The sequence below is a fragment of the Manis javanica genome, chromosome 3 (genome assembly GCF_040802235.1).
Source record: "Manis javanica isolate MJ-LG chromosome 3, MJ_LKY, whole genome shotgun sequence".
Classification (NCBI taxonomy): Eukaryota; Metazoa; Chordata; class Mammalia; order Pholidota; family Manidae; genus Manis; species Manis javanica.
In genome coordinates this window covers 301988-329112 of record NC_133158.1, presented here as the reverse complement: position 1 = coordinate 329112, position 27125 = coordinate 301988, and the positions used below count along the sequence as shown (strand labels likewise).

At 39.6% G+C, this 27125-nt stretch overlaps 1 protein-coding gene across 9 annotated transcripts in view; it reads left to right on the top strand.

The window, feature by feature from the left end:
• The window catches only part of SMARCC1 (SWI/SNF related BAF chromatin remodeling complex subunit C1), a 170607-nt gene that overhangs the window by 80656 nt on the left and 62826 nt on the right, over window positions 1–27125 (top strand). For all 9 annotated transcript variants that reach the window (XM_073230539.1, XM_073230538.1, XM_073230535.1 and 6 more), the window contains 7 exons: window positions 9736–9861; window positions 12918–13039; window positions 15395–15519; window positions 18005–18064; window positions 21472–21509; window positions 23991–24112; window positions 26650–26721. In XM_073230539.1, the coding sequence (XP_073086640.1) occupies window positions 9736–9861; window positions 12918–13039; window positions 15395–15519; window positions 18005–18064; window positions 21472–21509; window positions 23991–24112; window positions 26650–26721 (665 nt within the window). The remainder of the gene's footprint in view (window positions 1–9735; window positions 9862–12917; window positions 13040–15394; window positions 15520–18004; window positions 18065–21471; window positions 21510–23990; window positions 24113–26649; window positions 26722–27125) is intronic.

Below are 27125 nucleotides of genomic sequence, written 5' to 3'. Positions count from 1 at the left end.
TCTATGTTTGTCAGGGATATTGGTCTATAATAATTTTCTTTTTTTGTGGTGTCTTTGTCTGGTTTGTTACTAGAGTGATGCTGACCTCGGAGAATGAGTTTGGAAGTATTCCCTTCTCTCTTACTTTTTGGAATACTTTAAGAAGGATGGGTATTAGGTCTTCTTTATGTGTTTGGTAGGATTCGGCTGTGAAGCTGTCTGGATATGGAAGTTGGTTTTGGGAGAGTTTATTTGGGGGGAGTTTTTTGATTACCAATTCAGTTTCATTGCTGGTAGTAATTAGTCTGTTCAGATTTTCCAATTCTTCCTGGGTCAGTCTTGGAAGGTTGTATTTTTCTAGGAAGTTGTCCATTTCTTATAAGTTGTCCAATTTATTGGCATATAATTTTTTATAGTATTCTCTGATAATTCTTTGTATTTCTGCAATACCTGTTTTGATTTTTCCTTCTTCGTTTCTGATGCTGTTTATGTGTCTATACTCTTCTTTTTTTCTTGATAAGTCTGGCCTAGGGGATTATCTGTTTTGTTTGTTTTCTTGAAGAAACAGCTCCTGGTTTCATTGATTTTTTTTCCTATTGTTTTATTCTTCCCTATTTTATTTATTTCTACTCTGATCTTTATTATGTCCCTCCTTCTACTGAATTTGTGTTTCATTTGTTCTTTTTCTAGTTTCTTTAATTGTGATTTTAGACAGTTTATTTAGGATTTTTCTTTTTTCTTGAGGTAAGCCCATATTGCTGTGTACTTTCCTCTTAGAACTGCCTTTGCCGTATCCCACAGATTTTGGGATGTTGTGTTTTTGTTTTCTTTGTCTCCATGTGTTGCTTGATTTCTGTTTTAATTTGTTCATTGATCCATTGATTACTTAAAAGCATGTTGCTTAGCCTCCATGTGTTTGTAAGTCTTTTTGTTTTCTTTGTGTAATTTATTTCTAGTTTCATACCATTGTGGTCTGAGAAAGCTGCTTGATACAATTTCAGTCTTTCTGAACTTCTTGAGGCTTTTCTTGTAGCCTAGTATGTGATATATTCTGGAGAACGTCTCATGTACACTTGAGGAAAATGTATACACTGCTGCTTTTGAGTGGAGTATTTTGTAGATATCTGTTAAGTCCCTCTGATCTAATGTATTATTAAGGGCCTCTGTTTCCTTATTTATCTTGTCTGGTCAATCTGTTGATGTGAGCGGCGTGTTAACATCTCCTAAAATGAATGTGTTGCCCTCTCTTACATTCTTCTCCTGTGATTGATGATTTTCTTTACTGTGGTAATTGGATTTCTCTTTTTAAAATTTATTAATTTTGTTGTGTGTGTATTTATTGTAGGCTTTAGTTTGTGGCAACCAAAAGTTCAAGGACAGTTTCTTTACTATGTAATAGTCTATCTTAAATTGCTGATTGCTATATATCAAGCACAATCTGAAGGTACTTTTTTTTCCTTCCTCTTCCTCCTCCTCCACATTTTTTGTATTGGATGTCATAATCTGCACTTTCTGTGTAACCCCTCACTGATTTTTTGTTTAGTCGGTTTTGCTTCTTTTGTTTTGTTTTAATCCCATACGTAATTAGTTGGTCTGCTACCTTTACTGTGGGTTTATTTCCACTGCTGAAAGTTACTTAGCCTTAGAGTCATTTCCATCTACTGCAGTCTCTTTAACATATCCTGTAGGGCTGGCTTAGTGGTGGCGAATTGCTTCAACTTTTGTTGATCTGGAAATTGTTTAATCCCTTCTTAAAATTTAAATGCTAATCTTTCCGTGTAGAGGATTCTTGGTTGGAGGCTTTCTGTTTCAGTACATTAATTATATCATGCCACTTCCTTCTGGCCTGTAGAGTTTCTGTTGAGAAGTCTGCTGATAGGCTGATGGGATAAATAATCTTTTTTCTCTTCATTGGCTGCTTTCAACACTCTCTGCTTATCCTTGATCTTTGCCATTTTAATTATATGCCTTGGTGTTTTCTTGCTGGGGTCTTTGTTGGGGGATCTCTGCACTTGTGAGTGCCAGATTGGGGAAGTTTTCAACAGTTATTAAAGAGACTTTCTATCCCTTTGTCTTTCTCTTTTTCTGGTACCCCTGTTATGCAAATATTGTTTTGTTTGGATTGGTCACATAGCTCTCTTACTATTCTCTCATTCGTAGAGATCTTTTTCTCTGTTCCTCAGCTTCATTGTTTTCCTGTTCTCTAATTTCTATTTCATCTACCGTGTCGTCTATATGTTCTAGGCTACTCTTAAGTCCCTCCATTGTATGTTTCATTTCAGATACTGAGTGGCTCTCTTACAGGTTCTCTATCTTTGTTGATGTCCTCCCTGAGATCTTGAATACTTTTTTATAAATCCATGAGCATGTTTATTACTTTTATTTTGAAGTCTTTTATCAAGATTGATGATGTCTGTTTCATTAGCCCTCTTTCTGGGGAAACCACAAGCCCCCCTTGTCTTGTGGTTTCAATTGGATCAAATTCCTCTGCCTGCCCATTTTGTCAGGGATTCTGTTTCTTCCTTTGTATTAAAACATCTCTGCTGTGCTTTCTGGCCCTTCCCTGTGTGGTCCTTTCGTTCCTCAGGTGGGAGGGGTCTGCTCTGCAGTCTCTGGGTCGCTTTCAGGTCTGCCTAGTGGTTTTTATAGCCTTTTTTCAGTTACAGAATCTCAACAGCATTGCATTGGGGCTGTGCCTTGCCTGTCTGCCCCTCCTTGGTGATGTCTGTCGCCTGTTAAGGTATTCTTTAATGGCTCCACTGTAGAGTTAACTTTCCGCCCTGTTTGCAAGTTATGATCAGTCTGTGGGAGTTTTTTTAGAGCGTGCCCACATCCTGCTTCTCATCAGAATCTTCCTCCATTGCCCAGATTTAGCATCCACTTAGAATTCTTGCCTGAACCAGTCTTCTCTTTGATGACGTGCAGTGATAATTTTGCACTCTAACCCTCCCTCCACATTTACCAGTTGGTATTCGGAGTTCTGCTATAAGCAAGTGCCCTTTTCCCCTCATATTTACTTACTTACTCATTTATCTGTTGTCAGTATGGATGGATTCAATGAAGCTCCAGTTTTTCACAGACCAGTAATTCATTACTTAACTGTTTGGTACTGAAATCATATTTGGCCAAAAGGCGCCCTTTCAAGCTGGCTTGTGCCTTGTGATGTACACTCATCATTTTTGAGCACCTCCTTTAGGAAATAGCTGAATGTTCCAGGCTCTTCTTGTGCCTTCCAATCCTCATACCTAGGATCAGCTATTTCTCTGAGGAGCTCATTTCCTTTGGGGAGGAAAAGGTATTAGAGACCAGGATGTGGATATAGGTATGTATGGTCATTGCTGCTGAATTATCTTTGCTTCTAGGTCCTTTCTGTCCAGAGAAATACAAAATGTAGCTGTTATGTATCTATAAACACAAAACTAACATATATTCATTTACACATAACATACAGTAGACTCAGTATTAACACAGATTTGAAGCGTGCATGTCCGCTTATGCTTGGACTTCTTTTCAATAAATGGGAAAAAATTTTGGAGAGTTGTGACAGTCTAAAAAACATTTTCTTTTCTGTAGCTTACTTTGTTGTATGTACCATGTACATTACATATAACATACAAAATTTGTGTTAATCAACTGTGTGAATCAGTAAGGATTCTGGTCACCAGTAGGCTATTAGTAGCTACGTTTTAGGGGAGTCAAAAGCTATGTGCAACCCTAAAGAATCCACTCCAAAACTACTAGATTCCTCCTTTGCTGAATATCTGAATTCAGCAAAGTTGCGGAATACAAAATTAATACACAGAAATCTGTTGCGTTCCTATATACTAACGATGAACTAGCAGAAAGGGAACTCAGGAAAACAATTCCATTCACAATTGCATCAAAAAGAATAAAAGACCTAGGAATAAACCTAACCAAGGAAGTGAAAGACCTATACTCTGAAAACTATAAGACACTCTTAAGAGAAATTCAAGAGGACACTAACAAATGGAAACTCATCCCATGCTATTGGCGAGGAAGAATTAATATTGTCAAAATGGCCACCCTGCTTAAAGCAATCTACATATTCAGTGCAATCCCTATCAAAATACCTACAGCATTCTTTGATAAACTGGGACAAATAGTTCTAAAATTCATATGGAACCACAGAAGAACCCGAATACCCAAAGTAATCCTGAGTAGGAAGAATAAAATGGGGAGAATTACGCTTCCTGACTTCAAGCTCTACTACAAAGCCACAGTAATCAAGACAATTTGGTACTGGCACAAGAACAGACTCATAGAACAATGGAACAGACTAGAGAGCCCAGATATAAACCCAAGCATATATATGGTCAATTAACCTACAATAAAGGAGCCATGGATATACAATGGAGAAATGACAGCCTCTTCAACAGCTGGTGTTAGCAAAACTGGACAGCTACATGTAGGAGAATGAAACTGGATTATTATTTAACCCCATACACAAAAGCAAACTCAAAATGGATCAAAGACCTGAATGTAAGTTATAAAACCATAAAACTCTTAGAAAAAAACATAGGCAAAAATCTCTTGGACATAAACACGAGCGACTTCTTCATGAACATATCTCCCTGGGCAAGGAAAACAAAAGCAAAAATGAACAGATGGGACTATATCCAGCTGAAAAGCTTCTGTACAGCAAAGGACACCATCAGTAGAACAAAAAGACATCCTACAGTATGGGAGAATATATTCATAAATGACAGATCCGATAAGGAGTTGACATCATACAAATTATGTAAAGAGCTCACACACCTCAACAAATGGCAAATAAGCCACATAAAAAATGGGCAGAGGAGCTGAATAGATAGTTCTCCAAAGAAGAAATTCAGATGGCCAACAGGCACATGAAAAGATGCTACACATAGCTAATCATCAGAGAAATGCAAATTAAAACCACAATGAGATACCACCTCACACCAGTTAGGATGGCCAACATCCAAAAGACAAACAACAAATGTTGGCAAGGATGTGGGAAAAAAGGGAACCCTCCTACACTGCTGGTGGAAATGTAAATTAGTTCAACCATTGTGGAAGGCAGTATGAAGGTTCCTCAAAAAACTTAAAAATAGAAATACCATTTGACCCAGGAATTCCACCTGTAGGAATTTACCCTAAGAATGCAGCAGCCCAATTTGAAAAAGACAGATACACCCCTATGTTTATCCCAGCACTATTTACAATAGCCATGAAATGGAAGCACCCTAAGTGTCCATCAGTAGATGAATGGATAAAGAAGAGGTGGTACATATACACAATGGAATATTACTCAGCCATAAGAAGAAAACAAATCCTACCATTTCCCACAACATGGATGGAGCTGGAGGCTATTATGCTCAGTGAAATAAGCCAGGTGGAGAAAGACAAGCACCAAATGATTTCACTCATCTGTGGAGCAAAGAGCAAAGAAAACACTGAAGGAACGAAACATCAGTAGACTCTCAGAACCCAAGAATGGGCTAATAATTACCAAAGGGAAATGGAGTGGGGAGGATGGGTGGGAAGGGAGGGATAAGGGGGAAAAGGGAGCATTATGATTATTATGTGGGAGGAGGGCACGGGGATTGCAGTATAACAGAGAAGACAAGTAGTGATTCTGTAGCATCTTACTACACTGATGGACAGTGACTGTAATGGGGTATGGTGGTGGGGACTTGATAATAGGGGAGTCTAGTAACCATAATGTTGCTCATGTGATTGTATGTTAATGATATCAAAAAAAGATAGCTATGTGCAAATTTTTGGCTACACGGAGTCTGCTCCCCTAACCCTTGTGTTGTTCAGGGGCCAGCTGTACATATTTCAGAAACAGGAAGGCCATGTAGGTGGGTCCAGTTCTAATCCATCCCCGCTGCGTCCTGTTTGCCTATTCTGTTCCATGTTTGTGTCTCTTCTAGAGTAAGAACCTGGCTCCCAGCATGGCATGTTGACTCAGGCTGTTACTGTATTCAGTTTAGTTTCAGAATTGCATTGCCTGTAGCACAACAACAAATACTAAGAGTGCAAGATGTGTTTGTGGGCACTCCCATCAGCAAGGTTATCTTGAATTTGTGGCATAGTTGGGTTTCTTTCTTTCATTTTATTTTGTTTTTATGTTTCCTCTATCTTTTCTAAGTTGATTTGAGCTTATATTTTGAATATGTAGAATTCTAATGTGCTTCATAAAAAATGTATGCTGGTTCATGTGTCCCCATACACCTTTATGGTTTATAAATTCAAAAACAATAATTTTTGTCTTGATTTTATAACATTTCTGTTACAAAAGTATTATCTTACTTTACAGATATTCCTAAAATACTCAGTAGTGTTCCTGATGCTAAAAGAAATCTATTTCAGGAAATGCTAAATATGTTTCTAACAAAGAAAGGCCAGAGTTAAGAGTTTTCCACTTTTTATGTAGACTAGAGATTTTTTTTTTTTACCTATTCCTTTTGTTTTTCTATATAAAGTTGTACTTTATATAGAGAGTACTGTAAGAGGGCCGTGATGAGAAATGTCCCTGAGTGACATTTTTGTGACTTGTACATTTCTCCCTATGATTCCTATGTATAATTTATTGGAATGAGGCAACCAATAGCACTTGTTTTGTCTTATTTTTTTGGAAAAAAGAATGGCTTTAAAAAAAAATACAGCTAAAAATTGCCCCATCAGCAATAAAAGCAATTACAAATGGCTAAGTCAAGTGGTTTTCAAACTTTGTTGATCATGTATCTCCCAAGAAAGCAAAATTAAAAACTACTCCTTTATACATTCAGTGGACATAGAAAATTTTTTGTTAGAAATTTAGATGTTGGTGAGTATGGAATCTATCATATTTAAATACTTTTTCTTAATGCATCCCTTGAAATTTAAATACCATTACAATTTATATGCACTATTTACATTGAAAAATAAATGGCCAATGCTTGGTATTTTCTGAGTTTGTAATATTTGCCAATCTATTGGATATATAGTGCTTTTTCATTATGGTTTACACTTGTATTTTTCATTGCTTAAGTAGCTTTATCATCTTTTCATGAATTTTTTTACCTTTTTGTCTCCTCTATAAAAGTGCTTGTTTTCATTTTTTTTTTTCCATTGCATTGTCTTTTTTTTTTTTTTTGGTAGGTGTTCTTTAGATATTCTGCATTGTAACAGTTAGCAGTTGTATTAAAAATGTTTTCCTAATAGCTTGCCTCTTTTTATTGTCTGATTGCTTTTACACTATAGCAGCAAAGTTGAATAGTTGGGACAGATATTTATGGTTTATAAGCCTAAAAATTTTTATCCTCTGACCTCTAAGAAAAAGTTTACCAATTCCCTCATTATATATATTGCCCTATTACCTACAGTGATCTAAAAAATTTAAAAACAGCAAAAATTTTTAAACTACCTTTACTGTAATCTAGGGAGTTATAGCCTAACCATTCTCTCATTGAAAACTTGAAAAAAGTGTGGGCTGTGTCGTCTGATGTTGGAATCACTCAGCCTCCACGAAGGCCTGAGGGTCTCAAGCAGATACGTGTGTATGCAGTCAGGGCGTGTCCTACATTGTCCCGTCAACCAGAGTAAGTTGTTACTTGGAAAAAAATGTTTATTAAAGGAATACAGTAACATTGTAAAATAATACCAAAGGAATTTTAGAAACAGTATCTTGAAGATCATAGTGTCAGAAGTTTAGGACTGGGGTTGATAGCAGGGTTATCATGGTGTTAATTTATTAGCAAGGAAGCCATGCTCTAAGAAGTTGGTAGCTGTGCCTGAGCCCATGTTGCCTGTTACGTTAACTGTGACACTAAGGTGTTTCATGGGAAAGATAATAGAACATGGTGGTTCAAGAGTTGAGACAGAGCTCAGTGCCTCTAGTTAGGTGAGTACCTGGGCTGCCAGCTGACACTCTGTGCCCCAGTTTGCTGATTTGGACAGCTGGTGGATTAACACCTGTGCGGCCCAGGAGGAGGAACGAGATCATATTATGTGTAAGGTGTTCAGCAGGTATCTTGCACAAATAATTGTTAGCTATATAAACTTCCCTAACATTTTCTTGAGATTTCTGTCAAGGTTTTTCTGGTAGTAAGGAATGTTCAATGTGGATATTCAGCTCTGCTCTTATAATATGTACGGTTTTCAACATTTTGGAAAACACTATTATGTTTTCAAATGCTGAGACATATTTTCTAAAACATCACTGAGTCAACTTACCATTTTCTTTACCATAGCCATAACTTTACATAGATCTTTCTATTATTAAACTTCAGGTTTCTGCTGTGCTTTGTTCACACCCCCTTCTCATAATGTGCACATTCAAGAGTCTTCAGGGCACATTGTTTAAGGTTTGCTCTCTTTGACAGCGTGTTCACTTTATGGATGTATGTGACTGTTCCAACTCTAGTTTTGGGGAGAGAAGAGGCATGCAGTCAGATGGATGTCATTCAGGCATTATCCTGACCCACCAGTTTAGTAACCCTTCCTTAGAGTGGGAGAGTGCTTTCGTGAGGAAGCCCACATTGCAGTGTGCTGGGTGCATCTTGGGTTTACCTCTGGGGGCTTTGTAGTTGCAGCTGCTGTTCTCATTGCTCTCAGGATAATATGTTAATAGTTCTTGACTGGGAACATGTTAACTGCGGCGCACACACATATGGGCACACACACACCACAGCTTGAGATGTGAACAGCAGTCCCACCCAGGGAAGTGTTGTGTTGTCCCAAATTCCAGTTGTGCTCCCCTTGAGAAATACTGTTGTGTAACGAGGAGGATTATATAGACAAGGTCTGTGGTGTAAATATCTGTATCTACAGCTGCACATGATCCAGAGAACCCTTCATTTGCTGGTTCTTTCTTAGAAACATTAACAAAAAAGCAATCAAAGTGGCCATGGAAGAGACTGGGAAAACCCTGGATCTGATCTAACTTCAGCCCTGCCTGCGCTGCGGCCGGGTCTCCATGGCGCACCGTGCGACCCAGCTGGGCCGGCTCGTCGGTCTATGTGAATGTCTTCTTCCTGTTCCTTAGAACAGTGTGGGATGCATAGACCTAGGGGCAGGCGCCTTCGTGCCTACAGCAATGACCGGCTTTGGCCTCTGGCTGTCGCATGTTTTATCATTGATTTTTCAGAAGATAAGATGACATAATTAGTGAAATAAGGCAAACAGAAAGACATTCTGTGTGGTATCTGTTGTAAGTGGAATCTTTCTTTAAAAGGTTAAACTAGAAACAGTACAAAAGTGGTTGCCAGGGACGGGGTGGGCGGAGGGGAAATAGGAGTGGTTGATCGGAGGGTACCAACTTGCAGCAATGGGATGAATTACATCTGAGGATCTAATGTGAAACATGGTGACTGTAGACAAATAGCTGCGATTTGCTAAGAGTAGATGTACATGTTCCTACACCCAAAAAGACGAAATGTGAGGCAGTGGGTGTGTGGGGTGAGATGGGGAATCCTTTCACAGTGTGATGTCTTGTCAGCTCAGCATGACACATGCCTTAAATATCTTAGAGTACATCATACCAGATTTAACATTTTTGTTTATGAAAACCTCAGTCTGTGCTTTTTTGCCACTCAGTAAAACACCTGGGTTAAAAATAAGAAATAAGGTTAAGTTGCCACTCATGTTTTCATTAATAGTCTAATGGTTTAAAATTTTTATGCAGTTGAGGCTTTGAAAATAATAAGTCAACTACTTTCATTTTGAATACTTTAAAAACTCTAGTGATGTATAATTTATGTACATATTCACCCTTTAATGTGGTTGTAGGTTCATGTGAAATGGATTTTGGACACTGATGTTTTCAATGAATGGATGAATGAGGAGGATTATGAGGTGGATGAGAACAGGAAGCCCGTGAGTTTTCGTCCGCGAATTTCAACAAAGAACGAAGAGGTATTTGGATTGGCAATATTTTTCTCTGGTTGGTGTTTCTTCATTCTTGGCCTGAATGTTATCAAATCTTCACCATCCCATATAAACAAAGGTGCATCAGCCATCAGGTATATATAAAAAATACTGAATGACCATAACCACCATCCCTGGAGCTGACACCCCAAAAGAGGGGGCATGAAAATCTCAAAGGGTCATAAAGATCTAAAGTTGCCTGTGCAGTGTAGCAGTGGTATAGCTGATACTCTCTAGGTCTGAGTTTCAATTTTGTGAACCAGATGTTATCACAGAGTAGTTTAACATAGCTGTTGGGTTTCCAAGGGAAACTGATTTTAATACTTTTTAATAGCTTTGTTAATGTACGTACAGTAGTTGGTACAAAGAATAGGCCTTACGGTCTCAGAGTTATATAGTTCAGTCATCTTTGGATGTGGGTGGGCTTGACAATATTCTTTGTTCTCTTAAGAAGCCCTTGCACCTAAATACTCATCCATGATTCCTTGGATTTGTCCACGACCCACTAGAGGAAGAGCCAAGCCTGAGAAGGTGGCTTAGGTGTGCTTAGGATTGAGTTGATGGCAGTGTTGTTAGGTGGAGACCTGTGACTCTGAAGTCCTTTCAAATGGGAGCACTTAGAATTTTTGGTTTTTGTTTTATGTTTGAGTTTTTTGAAAAAACCTTTGAGACAGATACACTTAACTATTAATGTAGAAAAAATAGTTATTTCATACCTGTTTTCAGCCTTGAAACTTTCTTACTAAAACTGTCACACTGTATGTATATTCTTGATTTTTAAGAAAAATAATTTAACAATGTGTCTTTTTCATATTCTTTCATTTTTAGTTTGTCCTAATTTGCTTTGGAATTTTGCTTTTTAGGATCCAGTGTAAGTGAAGTCTATGGTATTTGTCTTTCTGTCTGAGTTAATGTCACTGAGCGTAATACCCTTCAGGTCCAGCCATGTTTTCACAGATGGCAAGGTTTCCTTTTTTATGGCGGAATAATATTCCATTGTGTATGTATACCACATCTTCTTTATCCATTCAACTATCGAAGGGCATTTAGGTTGCTTCCATAGCTGGGCTCTTGTAAATACTGCAGTAAACATGGGGGTGCATGTATCTTTTTAGATTGGTGATTTCTGTTTTCTTCTGGTAAATTCCCAGAAGTGAAATTGTCAGGTCATATGGTATCTCTATTTTTAGTTTTTTTGGGAAATCTCCATACTGCTTTCCTTAGTGGCTGCACAAGTTTGCATTCAACGGCAGTGTATGAAAGGTCCCCGTTTCTCCACATCCTTGCCAACACTTACTACTTCTTGTCTCTTGGGTAGTGGCCATTCTGACTGGTGTGCAGGGATGTCTCACTGTGGCTTTGATTTGTATTTCCCTGAGGATTAGTGATGTGGAGCCCCTTTTCATGTGCTTGTTGACCGTCTATATGTCTATATGTTGAATATACATTTGGAGAAATGTATATTCAGGTCCTCTACCCATTTTTAAACAGGATTATTAATTATCTTTTTGGTGTTGAGTTGTGAGTTATTATATATTTTGTATATGAGCCCTTCTGGGATGTGTCACGTGAAGCTCTCTTCTCCCATTCAGTAGGCTGTCTTTTCATTTTGTTGATGGTGTCCTTTGCTGTGCAGAAGCTTTTTAGTTGGATGTTGTCCTACTTGTTTATTTTTGCTTTTGTTCCCTTTGCTTGGAGAAACAAATACAGAAATAAGTTACTAATGCTGATGTTCAAGAGTGTACTGCATCTGTTTTCTTTAGGAGTTTTATGGCTTCAGGTCTTACATTTATGTCTGTAGTCCATTTCCGATTTTGTGTGGTATAAGATGGTGACCCATTTTTATTCTCTTGCACGTGGCAGTCCAGTTTTCCCAACACCAAGCTGTTGAAGAAGCTGCCTTTTCCCAAGTATATACGCATGGCTCCTTTATCATATTTTAACTGACCATGTATGCGTGGATTTATATCTGGGCACTCTGTTCTGTTCCATTGATCTGCGGGTTTGTTCTTGTCTCAGTACCACACTGTTTTGATCATTGTAGCTTTGTGGTAAAGCTTGAAATCAGGGAGAATGATACCCCCAGCTTGTGCTTTCTCAAGATTGCTTTGCCTATTTCAGGGTCTTCGCTGGTTCCATACAAGTTTTAGGATTATTTGCTTTAGTTCTATGAAAAGTGTCACTGGTATTTTGATGGGCATTGCATTGGATCTGTAGGTTGATTTGGACAGGATGGACACCATTGAAAGGAAACTGGCATTTGGTCGTAGTGGGTGGGTGGCACCAGGAAGGTTAATGTTTATCGAGATTTTAGCCTCTGGTTTTTTTGTGCCTTAGATACAATATTGGGGACCATTCCAGGTGTTTCGTCTTTACTCTGGTCCACTTCATCAAGCTGGTGCTTGTCCTGCCAAGGCTGGCTTTGCACGTTGATGTGTACCCCGTACCTGCTGAGCTCCCTGACTGACTCTTGTGGCTTTGTGTGGGTTCCTGGGTGTCACCTGTACATAAGGTCCTGTTATCAGCACATGGGGTACTTTTACTTTCATAGGTTGACTTTCCAATTATAAATTGCAATCTTATTTAGCATCTTTTGTGTCATAAAGTTTTCATGTATTCTTTTTACTGATGAATTAGTAGTGGTTTCTAGTAATTTTTCACAAGGTCACCCAGTCAGTCTTTGTATTTCATTAATTTAATAGCATGTGTTTAATGTTTTTTCAGTAGTTGCTGGTAATGCTTTTCAAAACTACCTGGGCACACAGACTGAGCAGGAACAGCTCCCAGTCCTGCAGGTGTTGGGCCTCTGCCCGTAGCCTGGCCTGAGGACCTGTGACAGCTGTGCTGTTGCTGTTGGTGGTGTGTCACCTGGTAGGCCAGTAAGGGACTCTTCACCACTCTTGATTCAGGGTGCTTAAGGGTTGCCCTCCATTCACCCTGATCTCATTTGGGACAGAGTGGGTTTTGTACTCTGTGGACGGGGTTCATAGGAACTGCGGAGTCGGCAGAGCTGCAGACATTCATGTCCACTTATTCCTTCCTAGCCAGTCAGAAGTCCAGAAAGGAGGGAGAGAAAAGCGTCTGCTAATGCTCGAAAGAGGAAACATTCACCTTCGCCTCCGCCGCCCATGCCTGCCGAGTCCCGGAAGAAGAGTGGGAAGAAAGGGTAAGGACCCCAGCATGACTTAAAAGGCATTGGAACCAAGCCCGGTGGACTTTACCGATTTACATTCACAGTTTTGCTGAAAGGGGGCCTTACTTGACAGGCTTGTCTGTCTTCGCTTCAATAACTTGTCTCATTATGGAACATTATCTGATGGGCATTTTATGTTGTGTTTATACAGAGACACCCTGAATATGGTCTTTTTTCTGTGTCTCAGTATAGATGCAGAAGCATGGCTGGTAAGGAGTTTAGGGAATTGCATTTAATGTAGTTTCTCTTTCATTTTCCCACGTCTTCCACTGGTGGTCAGAGTGATTCAGAAGAGGCAACTGCTCATGCTCCGCAAAGAGCAGCGGCAGGCGCCTTGCTCGGTTCAGCTCACGTGCGCTCAGTGAGTCTCCCTTGAGTGGGGATTCTGGTTTCTTTTTGAACAGGTGGTTGTAGTGGTTGAGACTTGAAAGCCTGGCCTAAAGCAAATACTTACTAATTGGTAGATAAACACTCAATAATTTATTATTATATGTTAAGTAGATACTTAATTATTTTGGGGTTGTCCAGCTCAAAATATTTTTGATATGATTCACAAAAGTATAATTTAGTCTTAGAAAATGATGGTGCAAAATTTGTTCTGTTCATGTGTTGAATTTCTGCTTGCTGACTGCACTCTATAAAGGTCCACTTAGCATCTTCTGCCTCTCAGCCTTCCTTTACTGATCTTCCTCTCTAGCCACATTTGTATTTTTGTATCCAGTGCATGACTTGAATCCTGTTATTTCTTGAAGGTGGCATTACGTGAAGCTTTCTTTATTTCCCATGCATCAAAGCTTTTAGAGATGGTAACTCTTAGCTTTATAAGTAATAGTGAAGCAGTCCCTGTCATAAAAGGTTTTGATATTTTGTCAAGTCACATGTAACCTAACAATTAAAACCTGAACAACAGACTTCTCATAGGTATTATCGAGGGTAACCTTTTTTCTTAAATTTCTCATCTGACTGTTGATGCTCAGCGCTTTCAGAGCCCCTGGCATCCTGGTGCAGAAAGCTTAGCAGCCTCTCCAGGTGCACCCGGGCCTCGGGTGAAAAGGCTGCCCCTCCCACTTGAGGTCTGAGGTGCGCCCGTGGCCACGGTGCCCAGATGTGGGGTCCAGGAGGCTCTGGTGATGGCGTTTAGTCCCTGCTCTGAGTGTAAAACCCAGTAATTCAGTTCCCCAAAGTAAATGTGTACACATCCTTGAAGTGCACATGTCTTATCTCCAGTGAGCTGGCTTTTGCTCATTTTAAGTTTCCCCTTAGGGCCCTCTGATCAAAACATACCTCAGTTGTTTTATTAATATTTGTTTTATTCATCTTCCTACATCTTTTCTTCCTCCTTAAGGTATTTTCTCTCTCTGCCCACTTCAGGTTTACAGACGTTAAAACATTTTGTCATGTGATTTTTATTAAAATTCTTTTTACCAAACTTTCCTACCTTATTCTAAGCTCTACCAGTGTGTCATCCCTTGGAAGAGAACCCTGAGCACTGTCTCGGCAGTGGAGGGTCGGGCTGGCCACCTGCGTCCCGTCAGCACTGCTCCCATTCCCACCCCCTTGTCTGGGTCTAGGTCACGGCCTGTTGCTTCCCAAAACAAGTTATTTTTCCTTAGGTTTTACTCATCACCCTGACACATTGCCTATTTTAGTGAATTGTTATGGTTCCCAAGGTCCAGTGTAACTATCACCTTCAGTTCTGATTCTCGGGGCTGTATTTTCTTGGTACTTGTGTTTGTTTCTCTGTATTGGTACACATTATATTTATTACAGGAGTTAGGTAACAATTTCTATCCTGTATCCCGTGTAATTCCTCAAGGAATCAATTCCATTCTTGTTTGAACTCAAGCATGTTTGAACATGCTTTCTGGCATATACTTTAAAAATAGATGTTGATTTGATTGAGTTGATGGTGAAAGAGCAATGCCAGTTTTTTATTTTAAAAAATTAGTATCATCCCAGGTGATTTTACTTTGTAGTCTTGTACATGTCTCTGAGAGAACTTACATGATCATTGATGATCTGAGATAAAATTGCCATATTTCAGTGGTAGGTGTTCTTTTATTAAGTTGTTTTAAGCAACATACCTTTTAGGGTATTGCCTATAGTTTGTATTGTACAATTTATGTGTCCCATTCTAGTGCCTAGTTATTTTCCTTTTGCCTAGTTAACATGTAATTTGGGGAACATATCTAATTTTTTCATTTCTATTTTTCTTTTAAAGTTTTTTTGAGCATACATACTAATAACAATGAGGGTGACGACTCTGAATTTATTTCCTATAAGTAGCTATAGTAGTCTTACTTATATGTATATACTCATGTGTTTTAGCCAAGCCAATCTTTATGGGAAGCGCAGAAGTCAGAAAGAGGAAGATGAGCAAGAAGATCTTACCAAGGACATGGAGGACCCCACACCTGTACCCAACATAGAGGAAGTGGTGCTCCCAAAAAATGGTTTGTATTCCTGTGCCTAGAGTGTAGGAGCACTAACTAAGATGCTCATCGCAGCGGTGCCATGGTATCATTCACCTCTTGTTCTGTGTCGCCACTCAGCTTTCACACGTGAATAGATTCCCCCGATTAAGGTTAGCATTAATGAAATTCCCTCTTTCCCAATCTTGTTGTTTTTGCTATTATTGAGAAAATACACCATGACAAAACACTTCTCTAAATTTAGTAATATTTTGTAGTAATAATTTTCCTAGAAGAAACAATACCCATAGAAAAAGTGGAACACTTCCATTATGTACAGTTAACCTATTTCAGTCAGTTATGGGAGAAGGATGCTAGAGGCTTGTGCTGGTGATTGAGTATTTGCCTGTTTTCCCCCTTATTCCTGTTACATTTCTGTCTCCTTGCATTTTCTTTGCATACTTTGAAGCTCTGCTGTTGAAGGGCACGTCTCAGGGCACTGTTGTGTGCCCCTGATGAAGTATCTTTGGGTCTGACTCTCAGCTGCCGCCACAGTGCTTGTGTTGAAGCCTGAGCTCCGATAACAGTAGAGCCCCTTCTTACCACACCCTTCCTTTTATTTCTCTTTCACTCTTCATTATCCCCAAGACATTAGTACAGCAGTGTTACAAATTACAGTCCTTTTTTCAACTTCTCTCTTTTTCATTCTTTTACACTTTTCCCTAGTTATGTAAAGCATGTTGCTTGTACACACCATGTTGTTAAAGGTTGACGTCCCCCCTCCCAATATACATTTTATGCTTTTAACTGGAGTCCATAGTCCATTGTGAATATGGGTGGCCTTAGTCCTGTTTTCCCCCCCTCTTCCTGTTCCCACTGCTCTTTTCTTTTAGAACTTAGATGGTTTTTTATAGCACAATTTTAACTGAGATATACTTCACACAGCAAAACATTTACCTTTTTAAAATGTATTTTAATCGCTGCAGTGGTTTTTTGTGTATTTGCTCTGTTGTGCAATCACCACCACTGTCTTAAATCCAGAGTGTCTCCATCCCCCCGAAAGGAAGTCACATTCTTACCGAGGGTTAGTCCCCATTATCCCCTTTCCCCCATGTCCTGGCAGCCACTCTTCTGCTTGGTGTGGATCTTCCCATTCTGTTTGCTTTCAAGCTGTTTGTTTCTTACTGGTTGCTTTAGGGCTTACAATATATATCCTTAATTTATCAAATCTGTTTTGAATCACTCCTACCTAATTAAGATAAAAATGTATGAAATTAACCATAGTAAAGGTTGATATATTCCCTGTCCTATCTTTCATATATTTTGCTTTCACATGTATTATAATCCCCACAATATCTTTTGTTCTTTTTTAAGCGGTCAGTTTTATTTTTAATAATTGAAATAAAGAGAAATAGGCTCGTCTGTAATGTTACACATGCGGCAGTAGAAACCACACAAATGTATTTTAAAGGTCATATAGAAGAGAAAATTCACAGAAGTAACCAAAATACTTATTTTAAATAATAGAGCTGTGATGGTGGTGAGAGTCTTAATGGATATCTAACTAAGCTGTAAAGCTGTAATACCTAGTATGTTATCATTTAGACATAGGAGTGGCTGACTCTGTCAGTTCAATAGAAGAGTCAGTTCAAATATAGACACTTGTTTGTTTATAAATCTGATTTGTGAATTTGGCAATGCAAATTATTGGGGAAAGATCAGCCTGTCTCACAAATACTTCTAGGAAAATACAGTACCCTTCTTTGTATCATACATAAGAATTTAAACTAGGTGGATTAAAGCGCTAAATTAAAAAAAAAACTCAGTCAACTTCCAAATGCTAATGCACTTTAAACAAATGTTAGCCTTTGGAAAAATATTTGTTTCTCGCCTACAAAGAATTAGAACCCAAAATATAAGAGTCCATCTTAATGCATGAAGATAAGATAGATAAGATAAAAGAATGCTGATTACAGGATAGTGAAAATTTAAAAATAAACTAAGTTTCCATTGATATAAGGCTAGTTACCTTGTGATCCACCCAGGACACCATGGATCTATTAACAGTGAAAGAGATGTTTACATGGGAAGATCTCACAGGCACTGTTACAGACCGGTAGAATGTTTACAGTGTGGATAGCATGTAAGATAAAAAACCCTCAGATACATGTTCATGTCCATATAGATGTGTGAAAGGTATCAATTCTCCCTTGGTCTGCCCATTTAATGAATGGCATAAAATGGAATCAACAGCGCTGTGGGAAAGGGGTTGGAAGGTTCTTTGCAGGTTGTGCTGTACATGTTTCTTTGTTTTATGGTGGAAAAATACTGGTGCTTGGGTGATTCATCACTAAATATCTGTGATAAAGTGTTGCTGTTTCTTAGCTGGTATGTGGTCTTTACGTGAGGCCACTGAAAGAAACGGGGGTTGCAGAGAGATTTGTGTATTATGTGATTGTCTCTTGTTCTGTTTTCTTCTTAAAAACAAATAGAACTTTTCTCCTATAACAATTTTTTTTTTTTCTAGTGAATCCAAAGAAAGATAGTGAAAATACACCTGTTAAAGGAGGAACTGTAGCAGATCTAGGTAAAAACCAAAAACCTATGCAACTTCTGTGGTGTTGTCTGTCTCAAATATATGGCCTCTTTACTGAGAAAAATGCAGCTCCCTTTTGCCATGCTCTGCAGCACAGCACATGCTCTGAGCCCCCACGCACCTGCTCCCGCGTGGTCGGGTTTGCTCGCCTCAGCAGGGCTGATTGCCTGCGATCTTTTCTTACTGATTTGCCCCTCACAGAGCACAGTGTTCCCCTGCACACTAGCAACCGTGGTGATATTATACCAGAATCAGGTTCACTGATTGTAAAGAAATCGTTGTAATTAAAGCACTTCTTAAAATCTCTCTGAAGTATTAATTTCACATATGCAAATTGATTTTGCATCTTCAGAACAAAAATCTGTTCACTATTAATACTTTGTAAATCAACCATAAGTTTTCTAAATGGTATAAAATGAGTCACATCATCTTCTCATAGTATTCCCAGTTTCAGGGTACATTTTCACAAGGATAAGTCTTGGATATGTTAGGGTAGAAAGAGAAGTGTAGTCAAGTGTAGTTCAGGGTTTTAAAAACTGGTAGTTTTAAACATCTTTGTTTCTGAGAGTTACATATGGAGTAATGATCTCAGTTACTTTTTTCACTTAGAAAAATCACAAGAGAACCTAGTGTTTTCAGTGTATGCCAAATTTTTGATTTGACAGAGTTTCAGACTTGAAGGGATTTTATATGGAAAATGAGACTTCGTTTTTTCTGTCTTCTAGATACATGCATTCTGTATTTCATATAAATCACAGTCATTCTTGATGGCAGATACTAGTGGGTGTTTGCAAGAGTTTTTCTGCTTCATTTCACTAAATGCATCCTGCTTTTCCTGACTTAACGCCTGTCATTGAACATCTGTGGACAGTTCTATTTTGGGTTATGTTGGAACTAGAAGCAGAAACTTGTCTTGAGGACAGTTTATATAAATGGATGGTATTAGGTCAACAGAATAAACGAAAATAAGAGGTGCTGTCAAAACATCATTTCTATCTTAATTTTTTTTAACGTTGTTAGTCGAGTGTAGATTTCCATTCCCATAGGTTTATACTGCCCATGCTACAGCCGGACTTGGCCCCACTGCATCCAAGGCCAGGAAAGGAAAGGTCAGTACAGGCGCTCTCTTCTCCATTCCCAGGACTGCACAGGCTGAGAGCGCTGGGCTTGGTGCTCTTCACTGGGGCAGCCTGTTAAACTGAATGGCAGTTTCTGCTTTTTAAGTATGCTTCTTGAGAAGGACTCCATCAATCTGTAGTTTTAAGGGAGTGGACAGTTTTTCTTTTAAAAGTGAAGTAACAGTATTTTTGCAATAAGCTTTATCAGAGGAGTCCAGTAGAAGCCAGTTTTAAGAAAAGGGTAGTGGTTCCTACTAGATTTGAAAATTTGTAGTGCTGGGTATGAATTCTTCGTTTTGTGTCTGTGACTGGCATGTGGTCTAAGTCCAGGAGTGTTGTAGCTGAAGGTGGTGCTGACCTGAGGAAGTGCTAGGGTCTGAGGAATTTGTAACTTACCCTGGCCTTTCACCCAGGGACCAGCAAGCTTCCAGTGCATCATTTAAGAATCTGGCTTTCTGCATTAGCTCTAGCCTGAACCATGCCAGAGTAATGGATCCATCAGCTGGAATTCCTGTCCATGGTGGTGTTTTTTTTAACTGATCCATATTCTGCCTTATATGACACTTGGCTGAATACACCCAGTCCTTTCTCCTTTCTTGAGATCTCTAACTAAAGTCAAGATCTAGGAGCTGAGGTGGGCGTGCGTTTGCCTACGTCTGGAAGGAGGAAGAGAACCTTACTGGGTATTGCTGTCCAGGAGCCAGTAGCAAAGGTGTCTGTCGCTTCAGTATTGTCAGAGGCCTACTTCCATTGGGTACCACCATTACCTAGGGGCCCAGACTCTGCCAAGCTAAAATTCACTTGTACAGTTTAGCCAGAGAGAGATCAGTAAGTTGTACCAACACCGTATGTAAGTGGTTTTCCTTCGGTTTACCAAGATCCAAAGGACACAGAGTTCGTTTTCGACAGCTCTACCTAAGAGTCTCTCGGTCAGTCGCTTTTTAGAAAAAACGGTGCCTGTGCACAGCTGGGGGACTTGTGTTGCTGGGACCAGGCTCACCAGGCCCTGAATCCCATGTCCCTTGTAGTAGGTGTTTGTCTCTTCTTTACAAATCAACCATCTCTGTGTTGCATGGTCCCTACCAGGTATCATTCTACAGATGTCTCCAGTTCACCGTAAACCCTGTTAGCCCAGTTTTACTGATGAGGAAATGGAGGCTGGAGGGGTTCAGTACCCCATCCACACACGTGGCTGTCATGTGGCATAGCACACGGTCAGGTCCAAGGCTGTCTAACCACCACAGTAATGCCTGTGTCATCGCTGTGGCTGCTCCCTGCTCTTGGCCACTGTTTGTGCTCATGGCGGCCATTTAGATCTGTGAAGTTGTTGAGTGCATCTCCACCTGAGCCCTTGAAGTGGCCACTCCCTCTTCATGACTTGCCTGCTTCGTCCTTCTTACGTTTCACTAAGTATCACCTTTCCAGAGAGGCTTCCCTCTTTTGGCCATCCAGTCTCTCTCTAAAATATATTACTTCTGTTTTCAGTCTCTATAAAGCAATTTTTACATCTAATGTCTATTTCTCTTCCATCTCCTGCCACTCTTAACTGGAATGTAAACTCCAGGAAGATGAACCTTTTCTTGTTCATCATTGTGTCCTTGGCATTTGGACAGCGGCTGGCACACACAGTAGCACTGTATAAAATTTAGTTGACTGAATATTACCCTTATTACCTATAAAATATTGATCCTCTTCTTATGTCCTCTAAAGTAGGGGTTGGCAGGCTTTTTCTGAAAAGGCCAGATAGTAGGTGAGGGGCTGTGGGCCTGGTCTCTGTCACAGGTGGTGAGCTTCACCGTTGCTGTGAGGGTGCAGCCACAGACAGCATGTGCGTGAGGGCCCCCGCTGGCCCCTCTCTCTACTGTGGATGTATATACCTAAGTATACGTGGCTTTATTCCTATTCTTTCCCAAGGCCAGCCTGTCTTCAGAAGGAATTAATAACACTCTTACCAGGACTCTCTGCAGGGGTTGACTTTCACCTCTTTCTTCATTTATTTCCTCTGGGATCCAAAATATCATCACTCTTGTTGCCCCAGCCTTCCTGAGGCAGGAGGGTCACAGCACGACTGACACCGTTGCCCGGCAGTAATTCATTAGAAATACCAGTTTCTGCTGTGTACGATTCTAATTGACAGAATTATTGGAGGTGTATTTGCTTTAATAATGCTCTGTTTCTTTCCTATTCCCTGTCCAGTATCAGCTACCGAAACCTTAATGTTTCCAGGTAACCTAAACAGTGTTACCCGTTTTTCATACACATTATGTTTTGCTTTTGCAGATGAGCAGGATGAAGAAACAGTCACAACAGGAGGAAAGGTAACACTTGATTAATCCTGGTGCAAGAAGGGACCCCAAGGGTCCTGTGGCTGGAGCAGTAGGAACACTGAGTTGGAAATGCCTCTAGAAGTACTCATTTTTGAGGTTCTTCTGATATTTCATTTCCTTAACACACCCCCAAAGTAATTTTCCTTTATTGACCCAGAATTTTATCAAAAGGAAATTTGTACCTCCCTACGTAATGCCGCTCCCATACCCTGGCCCCTTGTTGCAGGTAGCAGTCAGAGCTGACCGTATGGTCAGCACGCAAGTGAGCAGGGACAGTGCCTTCCACACCCATTTTTGTAGGGCCTGGCTGCCCGCAGCCTTACAGTCAGTACTTCCTAGTTCATCGGTTCTGCTGTGGACAAATGAGAGTAACTATGCTGTTGGAAGGCCTTGGGTTTGAGGCAGGGTTTTGCTTATCTTTTCAGTGTGTGGCCCATTGTTCATTCAGACTGCAATGTTTGTATTACCAGTAAGTGTAACTAATCCCTAACCTTGAAATAACTCCCTAGTATGCTCAAAATGAATAGTTCTTTTTCATTGTCAAATTCCCCAAATTGACATTTATCATTGTTTTTTATACATTCAGGCAGTAGACATATTCATGACAGGATTTCCAGGAAAAGTTATTTCAAGAAACTTCTACATATGTATCTTCAACTGAATTGTCTTTGTGATGTTTTTCTTTAAAGCAGAATATCTTTTGTCAACGAACTACTTACAAACATTAAGGAATATTACATATGTAAAAAGATGTTACCATGCAGAATAAGCAGTACTGCCTGGTGGTAGGAGACCAAAGGAGAAAGCCAAAGAGGTGCCTGTAAGACTTCTTTTTATACCAGGGGCAGGAGGAACCTTGAAACCACAGGGAATTGTATCACAGAGCTCCAGCCCAATGTGGCTGGGTGTGGCCAGGCTGACTCTCGGCTTCCTCACAGAGAACTCAGCTGCAGATGTGACCCTTCACTAGCTGCAATGCCAGTCCCTCCCTGGTTTCCTGAATAAAGGAAATTGTTTTGTGATTCTATGGAATTTTTAAAATCTGTATCTCAAAAATGCATTAATCATGAGCATATTTTTTGCTGCCTTCCTTGATTTGGGAAATAAAACTCCTCAGTTTTGCCATCAGTATTAACATGCCTGTTTTAATGTCATTTAAGTAACAGCCAGAGTTAGCTTAGTGCTTTTCACATGTTAAATTTTTCCTGTATTCATTCCATCTTAAGGCAACTACTGTCCTAGTTTCTAGGCACTAGGTCCTCACCTCAAATAGTAAATCAAAGGAAATTTAGGTTGAATTAAGTGAAAGGTAGAAATTCAACTATGGGACCATTATAAAAGAAAGCAATTAAAAATATAACTGGTGTCTTAATAGAAAAGCATTTCATAAGATTAAAACACCACAGATGATAAATTGATAGATTTAACTGTACAAAACTAGAAAACATCTGAATGTAGAGAAAAATATTTTCTGTCATATTCTTGATAAAAATATTTATTCTGAAATTAATTAAGAAGAATAGAGCAGATAAATACAGATTGTTGGATATTGTACAAGTTGTCTGGTCTGGATTCTTTAAAAATTTTAATGTCATAAAATACCCCCAAAAAGGAAACCAAGAATTAAAGGAAACTAAAGATTCATGAATATTGTGTATAATGTGGAATCCTTGCTCAGGTTCTGGACTGGGGAGAAAAATACATGAAGGACATTTCTGGGTCACTTGGATTCATTTGAATATAAACTGTGTATTAAACAGTGTTATTTAAAAGTAATTATAACTACTTTTTAACTGGTAGCATAAGAAATGTGCTTGTGTTTTAACCCAGAGCAGTGATTTTGAAATTATTTATTTTTATTAACCAAAGCAGGTTTTCAGGAGGACTCCTTTGAAAAAATCTAATAAGACTCAGTGCTGATTTTTAGTAGTGGGAGTGATTAAGAATGTAGGCTCTCCTCTGGACTTTGTGGAGTTACACCCTGTTTATAACTGAATCTGCATTTTCTCATCCACAAGAAGTTATAATGCCTTCTGCTAATACTGTGAGGAAGAAATGAGATAATGTGCATGTAGCTGTTCACAGACACTTAGGATCAGTCTTTAGGGAGGGGACACCTTGTCGTAGTGCCCTGGAATTGCTTCCTTATAAATAACTTAGGTTTCAACTTTAGGATTAGGTTAAACTTGGACAAGTAAGAAATGAGCTATTGTGGGAAAGTTGGGGGCCTCCTCTAAGTTGTTTCCCTCATCTGTAAAAGGGGGAGAGAAAGTCTGCCATGTCATGTGGGTATCTTGTGACGAAAGCACCTTGCAAACCGTGAAAGACTGTTTTCCCTTAAAAAGTGTGTTTTCCTGGTCCTTGCAGTCGGGTCATCCAGCCTCACTTTTGTGAGCCATACCGGAAGTCGGAAAGCTGTCACTTATCTCTGTCATTCTGCCTTTCTCCCAACTTTGGCCCCTTTTTTTATAGGAAGATGAAGATCCCAGCAAAGGGGATCAGAGCCGCTCAGTTGATGCTGGTGAAGATAATGTGACAGAACAGACCAATCACATCATCATTCCCAGCTATGCGTCATGGTTTGATTATAACTGGTGAGTGGGCCGCTCACATCCATGTACACGGTGCCTGGGCCGGGGGTGCTGTGCCCTGAAACCATACCGCACCATTCTGCCCAAACCCCTGGCAGACTGAGATGGAGAGTGACTTCATTTTAGCTTTGGAATGTGTTACTTAAAACACTGTAGGACAGACACTACATCATGTTGTAACTTAGGATCATAAGATTTTGTAAGCCTGAGTGAACCTGGCTCATTTGGGATCAGCTGATGATTTCAGGTAAGCAAATCCACGAGTATTTAGTAATTATAAAATATTGATGTTCATTATTTGATTTTGAAAGCATTAAAGAAGTATATTTTTAAAACTCATCTCATTACCTAGTAATGGCTTAATTTTAATAGGAAGCATTTTAACATTAGGTTCCTTCTCCTGTGTAAACACTGGCATGCAAAAAAGTTCAGAGAGCACCTCCTCAGCATCTGCCCCATCACTCACCTCAACCCCAGTGGCATCACTGGAGCATTGTTGGAAATAACTGGTGTCCTACATGCCTTACATATTGGTAACTTAAGAGGCGTGACTGTTTCATATTCAGACTGATTTTTGTTTGTCTGTTTTTTATTTTTAACTGTATGTGCCAGAGCTTGCCCCTCCACGTAGATGTTAGCTCCTGTAAGGCACTCCCACTGAGAGTTCAGGTACTTCCTTCAGTGATGCTCCCCTTACTCAGAATCTTGTGGTCCTGTTTGCATCTCTTTTCTGCTCTCAACAGTCATTACACTATCATTCTTTAAGGGTAGGTGGGTTGTAAAATACCTAGAGGTCTCTTGAGGCCAGTGTAGAAGAAGAGGGTGGATGGTGCAGTTGAGCCATACTTCCTATCCAAACCGTGACGTATGGCTCTAATTTTGAGGTTTTCTGTAAGCTTTTGAACCCAACCCTGGATGCTGCTCCTTAAAAGTGTGAGTGAGTAGAAGCTGCGACAGGAAAGGGTCCGACACAGTTGGTTCACTGGGTCACATGTTTGCAGGCCCGTTCTCATTACGCTTGTTATTGCATTGTGATTTTTAAATTTGGAAGCATCTCAGTCTTGTCATTATTAATTGTAATTACATGTTAATATTCAGAATGGCTTAAGACACACTTGAGAAACTGGCATTCTTTCCCTCTAAAATTAGGGAAGGGGAAAGTCCTAATTATCATTTTGTAGGTTTTACAGGTTACAGAAACTTTCACTTGCACCATAACCTTTGCATGTTGCAAAGTGTGCTGTGGGGGTTAGTTACATCCCTGTTTTATAGGCAACTGCTGCTTCAGTTCGAGGGTTCCAAAGTTGCAGAGTTGATATGAAGGACTAGTGTTTTCTGAGCCCCAATATCCCACTCCCTCCACTGCTAGACTCATTGTCAGAACCTAAGGAATCAGCCGCCAGTACTTTAAACAGAGATGTTGAAAGTGGTTGGATTAACAAACATTCTTGTGTGCTCTTGGTGAATATAGAAATTGGTGGGGGGATGTTGAGCTCTTCCTAACCTGTAACAGTTAAAACAACGCGAGGTATATTCGAACCATATAATTAATTGTTAGTAGCTGTTCTTTTTAAAGTAAAACTCGGTCAGGTCATACACATATTGACATAGCATTAATTCATCTTAGATTTATCTTCCTGGAAACTTTCATGTAATTTGTATTTCTAGTATTAGGCAACAGATCCAGTTCAAACAATTTAAATATACCAAGTAGTGTGAGAGTGAGCGCTTTTTGCTGCATTCACAGAGGACCGCTTTGCTCTTTCCCGTGTAGCCAGTATGTGCTGCATATCTGAAGCCATTGAGGAACCAGAATGTGTCTTCAGGAAAAAGCATTGATTATGATCAGTGTCAGAGCCTTTGTACTCGATATACAGTTTGTTCATTGGATCAGATGTTAGGCCTGATCATTTTATATGCCCTTGACCATTTACATGCTTATCACCCATAACATTTTATAAAATTATTAGTGCCTTTATCTAAATATTAAAAATTAGTTATGTGGTCTTTATAAGGAGTAAATCACTGAAATCTTTTTCAAAATTGGATCTACCACAGTGTTTCCGAGGGCTGGACAAAAAGATGCATTGAAGGTTAGGAGCCTGAGAAACTGATGTTTGTATATTCTGTGGTCCTTGGGCAGCCATTAATTTCGCCCGCGTGCTGCTATGCCACCCACTCTCTCTGATAATTGTTGGCAAGTATCCAGAGAGCTCTTCCCGTCTGTGGATCATTGCGTAGTCATGATGATACATTATGACATGGGTGTAATAAAATGTATGCCTTGCAATGTGTTGATAGGATATTTTGAGTTTGGTTGTGGAAATAGAAAAGCCACCATAATAAATATTGGGGATGAGAAGGGAAAACTTTCTTTGACTTCATTATATGCTGTTGAGACATAGGAATTTGCAAAAGCCAGTTCATTTTTGCAAGTAGTGTTCAATTTCTGGATTTATCTGTTCTACTTTGAAAATTAAGGACAGCTCAGATTTTAAGGTCTTATTTTTCTAAGAGGACTTCCTCTTTTTCCTTTTCAGTATTCATGTGATTGAACGTCGTGCTCTTCCTGAGTTTTTCAATGGGAGAAACAAGTCCAAGACTCCAGAAATGTGAGTGTGTCACAAAGAAACCACGCGGTGCAGCTGCATGCTTCAGCAGGCTGTAGGGTGGACGGCACCAGTGTGGCCGGGCACTCTTGGGGCACCGCTGCCTTATCTTCACCAGTGCACGAGTCTGCGACCATCTTACCCCAGTCAGAGTGGTGTTGTCCCCACTGCACAGAACCCCTTGCTCCAGAGGCAATTGTTGGTATTTGTTTCTTCCTCAGCAACGTTGACCTTCATGCCTGTCCGCTCTTACAGCTAAAGATTGCATTCATTAACAGATATTTACTTACTGAATGAGTCCCAGTTTCTTCCTTACAGTTCTCACCTATGTGTACATATGTGTTACAGATTACGTATGTGTAATAATCTAGGAGAAATGGAATCTTTACTTTGCTGATGAATGACTA